Genomic DNA, 11,757 nt, shown 5'->3' on the forward strand with positions numbered 1-11,757 from the left:
GGCAGTACCTTATTTCCTGCTATTGGCCCTAAGGTGACTTCGCATTTCTGCTTGGCCCATGAGGTTTATAGTACATTGTACTAATTTGTCTTTGTAATTGACAAAGACAACTGATGGACAACTGATAAACTTTTAATAGATTTTAGGTTGTGTTTGATTGGCTCTTTTAGAAACAGTGTAGCATTGCCTTAGCCATACAAAATGGATATTCCGTGCATATTTATAAAAAGCAACACACCATAAACACACGGGTGCAAGGTACCTGTTTTTATCATTCCCGATTTGATGAAAGGCGTAATCTGATTATATCTCATAAAAAGTGTTAGATTTACAGTCCTTATTTTAGCATTATGTCACAGAGCTTATTCTCACAATTTTTGCTGGGGCTTTTTTTCATTGGTGAATTTCGTCGGCCTTTCCTGAGAGCTCCGCTTAAAATACGAACCGAAGTGGATCGCCACACCTTCTCGTGCTGGGGTTTCCCCCTCCCTCAACACAGTGTCACAGCTGCATGTAAAACGTGGAGGGGTCGAGAATGATGCCGCTGTGGGCCTGGTTCCTGGCGGGATCGTGGTGGAGCGGTGGCGGCAGGCCGCTCCGGTCGTCCTCCGGCAGGTCGGTCGCTCCCTCGTCCTCCGTGACCGCGGCCGGGTTGCTGTAAATGAAGTAGATCCCCGACGCGCTCTTGGGCGCGCCCTGCCGCCGCAGGAGGGACAGGGCGTTCCGCAGGCTGTGGGTCCTCTCCACCCGCCGGACGTCCACCGCGTCCTCCGTTCCGTCACGACCGACCCTGGTCTCGTACGCCCTGGCCTGCTTCCTCTGCCTTTGAAATGCAAATGAAGGACTTGAGAATGAGAGACACTGCGGTTTATCAAGTAGGGTCTCTTCACAGGCTAATAACTCTCTCTCTAGAGATTTGGTTAATTTTCTCACAAGAGGCTTACGTAATGGGTCGTGGTCTGCTCTATAATGCCTGTTGGTTACAGTAGCGAGTTCTGTTTTATTTGGTCCCAATTCTCCTTTAGGCCTTAGTGTTTGTAATGGTGCTGGCCTAATGTCTAGCATCAGTAAGCTCTGATAGTTCATACACAGTTTTCACATGGAATCATGTTGGTATCTGCGTGTTAAAATGCCTGGTTGCGGTGTAAAATTGGTATTATGATAGCGTGATGCTTTTAGTTTGAAGTCAATGGCATGACTGGTATTCTCTTGTCTGGTGGGAAACTCGTTACCTCATCACCAATTGTTGGTCTGTTGGTTTGCTGATATGAGGATGTTAGAGCAGTGGAATGCGGTCTAGTTACCACTGTCTCTTTATCAGTCTGTAATTTTTATTTCCTTATATATGTCATTAAACTGTACTAAATAGTGTTTGTTAATGCATGATATAACTTGATTTGAAAAGTGTTTTGTTTGTGTCAATGATACAGTTTTTAAATGTTCATGTCAATTTAGAGAAAACAGGAAATTATTTTTGGTATTCCATTTTAATCTTAACTTCCCCCAGTTGCAATTCATAACATGCAGATAAAACAAGTTACTTCCTATAAATATCTAGGTATATAGTATGTGGATGCACATCTGCAGCAAGGTACAGCAGTGCATCTGTTTTCTTAGAAGGTTAAAGTAATTTGAGGCAAACAGCCAGATTTGGTTTTAATTTCTTTCATCCATAATACGAAGTATCATGCAACAAGGGTTCACTGTTTGGTACAGCTGTTTTTCTGTACAGCTTAAAGTTACACTTAACAGGCTGTGGAACTCATTTAGTCCTCCGTCTATCCAGCTACTGAACAAAAATATGTTCTCAGGATAGACCATGGGCAAGTGCATTTTTTGGGGGAAATGCTATGCAATTGTGGGAATGGGCTATCGGCAGGTGCAACGTGGGCCTGTGCAATTAAGATGGGTACTTGCGTTTGTCTGGCAGTCGGAGGGTTGCCGGTTCGATCCCCCGCCCTGGGCGTGTCGAAGTGTCCCTGAGCAAGACACCTAACCCCTAATTGCTCCCAGCGAGCTGATTGGTACGTTGCATGGCAGCCTTTCACCATTGGTGTGTGAGTGTGTTTGTGAATGGGTGAATGAGAGGCATCAATTGTAAAGCGCTTTGGATAAAAGTGCAATATAAAAGCAGTCCATTTAGTCTTATTTTACTGTATAGATTTTTGTCTGTAACTCTGTATGTGAGGAGTATAGCTTGTGACGCAAATTTCAGAGAAATCTGACCACAAAGCATAATCTAATCTGATCTAATTATCCTTAAATTATTTCTTTTCTTTTACTGCTGCCTGCCTTCAAGTCTAGATTGCCCAATGCAGATCACAACACACCTGCCCAGGCAACAATTTGATATGTGCTTCTTTCTGAATGGCCTTATGTAGAAAACAATGTATGTGCCACAATGTCTGAGCCACAATGTTTTGACACAATCAATTTTGACCTTTGCTGTTTTCAAAATGTTTCCTCTAAAATGTTTCCTCATTTATTTGACACCTTTCCTTGAGTCCTTCTGAATCCATTACAGGGCACCATGAAAGTCCAAGAGTACAGGAAACAAAGAACAAGTTTTCATGAGAATTTAGACATCTTCATTCACTCTATTCATACCATTAGGCGGCTACACCTTTAAGAAGTTCATTAGAAGTGACGTTGACACCCTCAGCCTTAAATCATAAGTAGCGTTTGAAACAATTCTATTTTTATATATTTAAATGAAATTTAGTTTAATGATTGATTTAATATTGCTTATCTTTTATTTAGCTGCATATTTGCAATCGTCTTCCCATCGCTACAATTTTTTTGTTTATGTTAGTATGACTCTTTGTGACCTGCCATTGCAATTTGCGTAAAATTGCAAAATGTATCCTTCCTTTATAGCTTCCCTCCTTGTGAATAAACTTTTTTTTCACACTTTTAGTGAAAAGTTTTTATTTTTATTTTTATTTAACAGTAATAGTGCACTTAATCCAGCCAAGAATCAGTTAATAGCTTTATGCAAGTGAGGCATATTTGCTCTTTATCTTTATTCATCGATATTCACAAGATAACACAAAACCTGGGTGGTTTCTTTCTAATTATGCTTATAGGCGGTTTAGTCATCGCACCTGTACCAAATAATTTAACTGACTATTGTCATCGCTATCATTATGTAGAATTGATTGTAAGTCAGAGTCTGTATTTGCCTGTAAATAAAGGAATCCAAATCAAAATGAAAACACTGCTGATGAAATAGTGTGCGTGTGATCAGATTTATGATACCGTACGTGTTACAGAAAAATCATCTCACCTTCTTCGGCTGAGACAGGAGATGCTGCAGAACACCCCAGTGAAAGTCAAAATGCACAGCGCTAGTGAGGCAATGGTGATATTGAATATTTTGAATTCTGGAAAAAAAAAAAATTCAAACAACAATTCAGGGTTCTCCATATACGTATGAACTTGGAAGGTGAACTTGAAAAATATACAGAAATGTGTAAAAGACTAGACATTAAGAACATGAGACTGGCACTTAAAGGATATGGATGTTTCATAGTAAAAAAAGAGTAAAACATAATATTTGGTGTATATTTTGGCGCTGTTCGTATTCTGTATGATGCTGACCGTATGACAAGGAAACAGATGAAGATGAATTTTATTGTAATATTATTGGTATCTGGATGAACTATTTAGGAGAAACATAAGTGATAAAATTATACTCGTACTCAGACACTGACCAGAAGGTAGTGCATCAAAATCATTTAGAAAATAATCAACCACCGGACAATCAACCACAACAACAATGGCAATATGTAGTATAAATAAATCAACAGCCAAATAAATACATGGTTTGCATTGTCTTGCTCTTTTATATGAATGCTGATGCTGTCTCTAAAACAATGTCATACCTGTTGTGTCCACTAATTATTGCCTCTATTTTCTGCTAAAAAATATATTTTAGCGAATCACATGACTGTACAACAGTTTGAATGACTCACACATCATGCAATTGCCAGATATGTATCAGGTCCTCCCACTACAGTAGGTTATACAGCAAGCATTTAAATGACTGTAAACATGTTTTTCTTCATTAGCAGCAACATATCCAAATTTAGATTTAAATTTTTCAAGTCAGCTAGCCATGGCTAGCCTTTGCAAAGTTTCAGCAGTGACCAGTGGCAAGAGAGCCAACCCTCCATCCACGCACCCCCCCGCCCCCCTCCAAAAAAGAAAAAGACACCCAAGACGGCTCACTGACCGTGGATGGCATCGCTCATGTCTCGATCGGCTGTCTCCAGGCCGGTCCTATTGAAACCCAGGACTGCAGAAGAGCTGATGTTCCCGCTCATGTTGCCATTGGCGCTGCCCAAATGAATTCAAACGGGTCCAGACCGAGGGGGACTTCAATAGCCCCGGTCATGTGACGCGGCCCATCTGCGAGCGTTGCTGTGGAAACTTCTCCTTTTATTTCCGCAGCTGAAGGCCTTTATTCCTCCTTCTCATCCCTGTTTACGCATTATTCATTCAATCTTCCACGAACTGTGAGCAGGGGCCCACTTAGGATTCTTATAATGAGCGCTGAGCTCCAAACATACAAAGGCCAGACAGCGAGAGCTCTTTGTGCTTTGTTGATTGATTAGCAACACCAGAATTCTTATTTATTTAATTTTTAAATCTTCTCTTTTTTTGGTTGTTTGTTTTGGTGGTTACAGACAAGATTTGGTCTAGGACTGTGACAAACAAAAGAATATGCAGCTATACTTTTTTTTTTTTTTACAACTTTTTGCTTTGTTACAGCATTTGTCTGTTATGAGTATATTTCAACATAAGTGTGTACATACATATTAACTTAATTGTATTACATGGTTACCCATGTTATACTGTTTGCACACATATGACACGTAACCAACGATTTCTGCCACATGAAAATAACTTATGTTTTCCAACTTATTTTCACGCTGAATTATGCAGTAGACTTTGTTTTTTTAACAAAGTACAGCACACTGGAGGCACCAGCGCTGTTGGAGTGGACAGAGTTGGACGTTCAAACTGGACAGCAACAAAGACAGCATTCTTCAAGCTTTCATGGTTAATTTCACACTGGACCACTGCAAGAAAAAAATGATACAACGTTCTGTGAAAAGTGAGAAACTGCAGAGTTCCTGTACATTGATCTTGTAATACTTTATCACATCTTTAAAAAATTATTTTTGTGTTCAAGTGTTCATCTCTTTACCAGATCTGAAGTCAATTATTTTGGGAAATTGCAATGATGTGTGTGCAGAAATTTTGGGGTGAAGTCAATTTTGTTGTGATGTCTTAGCAATTAAAATATGAATAAAATTAAGGAATAGATGGGAACAATAGTGTTTGATTATTCCTTATTCTCGTTCTGCCTCTTCTTTGGTATATGTCATGCAGAATTAATCCAGTGTACAGTATGAATGTGAAGATGAAGGCCTATCCACTATAAATTTGTTTATTGATTGAAATGTTTAATGTCATACGGGAACGTCTTCTGTTTTAAACATTGTTATCATTTCAGTTTGCCTTAAACTGCTGATAGTCTCAATCTGTGACTGATTAAAACCAGTCGCACGCCTGCTCGTAATTGCAAGTAGCACGTCTTATACACATGTGGAGAAGAAGGGTGGCCATTTTGTTAGCATGGCTGAGGTAAAACGAACATGCAGATTCCCTTTGTATCTTTTTAAAATACTTATATTTTTGTCATACACGCTATCTCAGGTGTGTTTTAAACCATTCTGTATGGCAAAGTAATGACTATCTTTGTCACAATAAGCCATATTCCTAGTTCTCTGGTACTCAATGTAAAGAACTGTACATTACCTCATCTCCTGTCTTAAGATGGTAAAATTAAGCAAACACACTAAAGAAAATGGGAAACACTATTGTCTACTGTAAATGAACCGTTTTACGGTAATCTGTCTTAGCATTTCTTTTTACACGCTAGCCTAATGATTTCGATTTCAGACAAAATGATAAGCTCTTATCTGACAGGGGGGCTCCCAACTGGACAGAACAAATACATTTTTAACAGAAAATGAACACTGCCATATTAGTCATATAGTCTGTTCCCAACCTCTCTGAGTAATCATAATAATAAAAATTAAAAAAAACAAAATTCATATTTCTGCTAGGTCGTCTATTAGCACAATACAAATGGCCAGTCTGTGGGAAAAGGTGTTATCCTGCTAAGGTGCAAAAACCTTCTTTGTAGTATGGTTAAGCCTATAGGCACTTAATTCAGAAGGGATGCATCTTTTCTTGTTTCCTTAAACTGGTCAGTGGAATAACAGTACAACGGGAACTTGACTCCTGAAGCATATTTATTTTACATAGCCCTATTAATTTGGTTGTGCTGCAGGATGCATCCATGTCCACAAGGTGGAGTAATGTTCAAAGGTAAGACTGAACATTACTAGATTGAGAACAGGTTGCAGTACGACAGTAATTTTGACCTACTATTGAGTGGACTCATAGCAGCTGGACAATTCAATGATTGCACACCAAAGTCCACAGAATTAGCTTCCTTTTAGAGGTTGCATTTATCTTTTTGCAGTAACATACATCTTTACTGCAAAAAGACTGCAAAAGATGACACTGAAAACAGTTTTCATCTTCCGCCTATACATTAGCATGTACAGTGACTTTCCTGTTGTGAGTGTTTAGTGCTCTTAGGGTTTCCTGTTCTGTTTTCGCTTTTTGCAGTGAAGTTATATTTCTTCTGGACTCCGCTGAACTGCTCTATGGCAATTTCCTTCAGGATGGTGAAAAATAGATCGCCCCCTCCTCTATTTTGGTATTACTTTGAACTGTTGTTTTTGCTGAACCATATTTCCTCCCAGCCTCAAAACACTGCAACTGACCACTTCATTGAATCACCTCAACAGTTGCCAGACACCTTTTATTAGAATAAGTACTGCTGTTAATTGTGTAATAGTTGAAATGTATGAAAATATGATTCTGTTCACAACAACGAGCACTAGAAGATGCATAAATATACATTACATAATCTGTCACTTATCGTGTTGTAGCCACTACATGTTCTGATAGTTACTCCAGTTGCAGTGTCTGGCTTTAATACTATATGATCTGTGCAAGTCTATGAAATCACTTGAAATGGTTCAATCAACTCTCTGTGAAATTGAACAGTATTAGTGATGCCACCATGCAATTGTCACTGTGCACTGTATTCCACTAGATGTCATTGTTTACACAACCATTTCATGATACATCAATGTATGGTGTCCCTCTCATCTCAAATCTGTGAGTTATCAAGTTTGTTTAATATTTCAAAATCACATTTCATCAGAGTTATACCAAAAGTGTATGTGTCAAGCATGTGCTTTGTATTATCATTGAAAATGTTTGCTTGGGAGATACAGTCAAACAGGTACTGTGGGAAGGAAATGCCAAAGAGAAAATTATTGTGTTATTTTTTTCTTAGACATTTCAGCTTTCTTCATTATGATAATGGGAAAATATAAAAGACTATTATGTATTTTAAGCAACAATTTTGTCAGAGGTTAACCCAAAATTGCACAATAATAAGTTGTGTTTTGGAGTTCTAGCACCATCACAATGGACCATTCTATTGAGACAATAAACACAGGTTATTGATACATAAGTTGATTATACAAGACAAGCAGTTTTTCCAGAGTTAGAGTCTGGGTCAGATTCAGTTTATTTGCCATTTGGAATCACCACATTAGCATTAAGTTAAGCAAAAGAGTTATAGTAAGCAAACGGAACGTGTTTTATCACTGGTGAGGCACAACAAACCTCTTTATCACAGGTAGGTTCCCATAAATCACTAATTTTGCAGCAGAGAAATGTAGCGGTGGAGGTTCATGGACTTACATAAGAAAATAAAGTCAGAACCAGAGGATTCATTCCCAGGTGAGTCACTCCTGCTGAATCACTGATGGAAACAATTAACCCCAGTTTCTTCAGTGAGTATCCAGCTGTTCAAACAGATAATGCAATTTAAACTAAGTGTCACCTTAACACACACATGCATGCACATACGCATACACACACACACACACACACTCGCCTCTAAGGTTGTCTGCTAAATAAAAGACAAGAAACGGACTGGTAGTTGGGGAACAAATGTAATTCTGATACATCAGAATTTGATCAGGAAGAGCTCTTCACAACTGACTTTCTGAACCTGACAGTTACTTTCCGTTGATAAGTTAATCATTCACATAGTGGACTAACTGCTGATTCCTGGATGAATACAACTTTTTCCATTATTGTATTAGCATTTTATTCAAATTAGCAAAACTAAGAGGAAAGGGGAGGGGATGCCGTGTACTCGTCTCCATGCATGAGTTTGTGCCCGGATTGCCAACCATGTGTGCATTCTTGCATGCGCATGCATCCATACATAAATGCACACAGGTGGCCTTCAGAGTGTGCAGTGCACATAATCTGAAGCATCATACGAGATTATGAACATATCTGCATACAGGTATTACCCTTCATGCTCATACTGCCCACACAAGCATGCACACATGGAGCAGAGTACAGGCTGAAAATGTCCATGCATGTGCAAATGTAACAATTCCTGTATGAGCATGTACCCGTAGTCCCATACTGCAGGATACATATGCTTATTCACATCTCCACATGCATGCATATCTATATGAACATTCACCTACACAATATACTTGTAACTCAATGGATATTGCTGATCTTGTGATCTTGTGATTTTATAAAAATTGAAAGCTGTATTTGAAATGAATACTTGACCTGTCATGTGCAAGTCATACAACATTATATGCAAATGCACATATTTCTGTTCATAGGTTCTGCGTGTTAGGGGGTTGGGGTTGGGGGGTATTTATCCTTATCATTCGGGTTGTCTTGCACAATCACAAAGTAAACTTGAAGAAGTTGCACAAGTTATCAGCTCTGAATTCAGTCCAATGAAAAACACTGATGGAAATAATGTTGTTATGGAAGAGAATCAACATGGGACAGATTATGTGGGAGGAAAAAAGCCAGTAGGGAAGTCCATTTGCAACAGCTTTATGCCCACAGACAAGTGTTGTGGTTATACATGTCCCTTGTGTGTTGTATATATATGGAACTTGGAGCTCACTGAATACAGCATTTGATTTATTGGGGTAACATTCTGAATGTATCAAAAAACAAAAAAACAAAAAAATAATAAAAAACTGTTTATGGGTTTGTTTCACCTGTAGAATGAAATGGCCTGTGATCTGTATATTATAAAAAAAAGTTTTCCCAGAACATAAAACATAATAGGGCACAATTTTATAAAGGTCACGTATTCCTAATTAAATTTAATGATCACAACCAAAACATACCCAACACTTTCATATGCTCTGATTTCTGATGCTCAGTTGTGTTGGCCACTATTTTATTTATTGAGTTTCCTTATCTCATAATGATCTCTCAATGATTACTGTGACGGTTCGGGTGCTGGGACCCAGGCGCAGAGTGGGAAAAAAAACACGAAACTCAAAAAGGGGAAAATTAACAAAGACTTTACTAACGGGTAAACAAACAGGGAACAAACAAGGCCACAATGGGCAAAACCACAAATTCAAAAAATAACTAAAAGCAGAAAACAAGAGGGACTCACAATTACAGGCAGGGCAGAACACGGTCAGGGCAGAACACAGGCAGGCAGAGCACAAAGGAAGGTCAAACAAAACAGTCAGGAACAAAATACAGGCAGGTACATATAAGTCATGAAACAAACACAAGCAGGGCAGAACACGGGAAGGCAGAGCACAAAGGAAGGTCAAACAAAACAGTCAGGAACAAAATACAGGCAGGTACATACGGTCTCAACAAACGCTAGTCGGGAACAAACACAAGGCAGAACAAACGCAGGCAGGTAAATACAGTTTGCAACAGGATTGGAAACAAACACATAAAAGAAACACCAGAAAATACATACGGGTCAGGAACAAAACACAAACGGGTAACAAACGCAGGCAGGTACAAGAAAGTCGGGAAACAAACACAAGAAGGCAGGAACATGTATGTCAGGTAACAAACACAAGGAACCAGCACCCGAGTCAAGGGAACAGAGAACTTAAATAGACAGGGGTAACAAGACACAGGTGAACTCAAAAAACAATCAAACCAGAAGGAGGGGATAAGACACAGGTGGGAACAATGATGGGATAACGAGACAATGAAACAATCATACAATTAACAGGGGGGGAGCAGGACACAAAACAGAAGTGCCGCCATCTGGCGGCCCAACAGGGGAAACACAGACAGGAAAACAGGACCATGACAGATTACATGCACATATGTTGGGTTTCAGTGGTGATTAACAATCAATCAATCAATCAATCAATCAATCTTTATTCCAGACTGAATGTCCACATATATACAAATAGGTTAAAAAGACAAATAGACAAAAAAGACAGGTCATAACCTTTGAGTATTACATCTGAGTATAAACAAAACAGCTATCTATAATATACTGTATATGGTGGAGTCATTTACTAGGTCTGGTAGCTGAGAGAATATGGAACAAATTCCTTAATTTCTATTTACAAGCCATGATGTTGATGATAAAACATAAATTACAGCAATTTCATTACTAATTCATGCATATTAAAGACCAAAAATGAATGAATAAATATAAATCTAGACCCATGGTTTGCATCTCCTGGACGGTAAAAACCCATCATAGTTTATCATGGTCATTTTTACTGATGTTGTAAGAGCAGAACAAAAAAATAAAATATATATTGTCTCAGTTGTCTGACACATTACTGGTGCCATACTGTTTTAAAATGTTTCCTTTGGCACTAATGGACTGATACTAAAGTTCCTGATTCTTATGACCCCACAAATACCCAGAATTACTAATTTAATGCCTGTCAAGGCTGGAGCCTTGTGAAAGAGTTCTATTAATAAGACCAATAGCAGGCATGAGAAAGTAAAGAGTTCCCAGTGCATTCGTGGTGTGGCATACAAATTCAGACAGCATTCAGGAATTCAAAAAATAGAATCACATACTGTAGGTAAGCACTCACCCATTTCTGTAGACTCATTGCCATAGGGAGTATAATATAATATTTGTGGTGTGGCATAAAAATTCAGACAGCATTCAGGAATTCAAAAAAATAGAATCACATACTGTAGGTAAGCACTCACCCATTTCTGTAGACTCATTGCCATAGGGCCATTCATTTTGAAAGCATTTCCATTCTCTCAGGTAATTGAACTTTAATAACATCATCAAAGGGATTGTCAGTAAGAGCATTTAGTTTTTTTATGAAATATTGACGTGACAATTTTTTTTTCTGATGTTTATCATTCCACCAAACAAAATTTGTGCTGGAGGCTAAATATACTAGCTGATTTATACTGGAGTCAGGGGTCATGTACTTGACAATTTAAAATGGATTATGATGGATTGAGATCATGCATGACAAATAAAGATTTAAATATGCCTAACTCATATTTTTGCTGCCAGATCAGAGAACTTTTTTTTTACTGTTTCTCCTTGTGTACATTTAACCTGACATTAAAAAGAAAGTGAAATAACCAGGGACTCGTTTTCATTAGGACTCTGGTGGGACAGGTCTGTTGTTCATGCTAGACAATGTATGAGATGTGTGCAAGTTATATAACTAGATGCATCATTGGGTGTTCTGATAAATTCAACAATACAGTATATGTATGAAGTTAAAGCTATAAAAATGTAGAAATAACTAAATTAAATTAATAAATATTTATCATATGAGAAACAAGCCC

At 38.3% G+C, this 11,757-nt stretch overlaps 1 protein-coding gene across 1 annotated transcript; it reads right to left on the reverse strand.

The window, feature by feature from the left end:
- Window positions 1-116: 116 nt before the first annotated feature.
- Window positions 117-4,410, reverse strand: si:dkey-246e1.3 (uncharacterized). The gene is made up of 3 exons (XM_064320812.1): window positions 4,235-4,410; window positions 3,287-3,383; window positions 117-823 (listed from the first exon to the last, which is right to left on the reverse strand). The coding sequence occupies exons 1-3, from the start codon at window positions 4,323-4,325 to the stop codon at window positions 502-504; spliced, it is 510 nt and encodes a 169-aa protein (XP_064176882.1). The 5' UTR covers window positions 4,326-4,410; the 3' UTR covers window positions 117-501.
- Window positions 4,411-11,757: the final 7,347 nt, after the last annotated feature.

This window comes from Anguilla rostrata, chromosome 2 (assembly GCF_018555375.3).
Source record: "Anguilla rostrata isolate EN2019 chromosome 2, ASM1855537v3, whole genome shotgun sequence".
NCBI classification, from domain to species: domain Eukaryota; kingdom Metazoa; phylum Chordata; class Actinopteri; order Anguilliformes; family Anguillidae; genus Anguilla; species Anguilla rostrata.

Excerpts from the sequence above, each read along its gene's own strand:
- si:dkey-246e1.3 (XM_064320812.1), bottom strand. The coding sequence starts at position 4,325 with ATGAGCGGGAACATCAGCTCTTCTGCAGTCCTGGGTTTCAATAGGACC. Across the intron at positions 3,384-4,234 it reads CATGAGCGATGCCATCCACG|AATTCAAAATATTCAATATC; the intron begins GTCAGTGAGCCG and ends TTTTTTTTCCAG. Across the intron at positions 824-3,286 it reads TCCTGTCTCAGCCGAAGAAG|GCAGAGGAAGCAGGCCAGGG; the intron begins GTGAGATGATTT and ends TGCATTTCAAAG.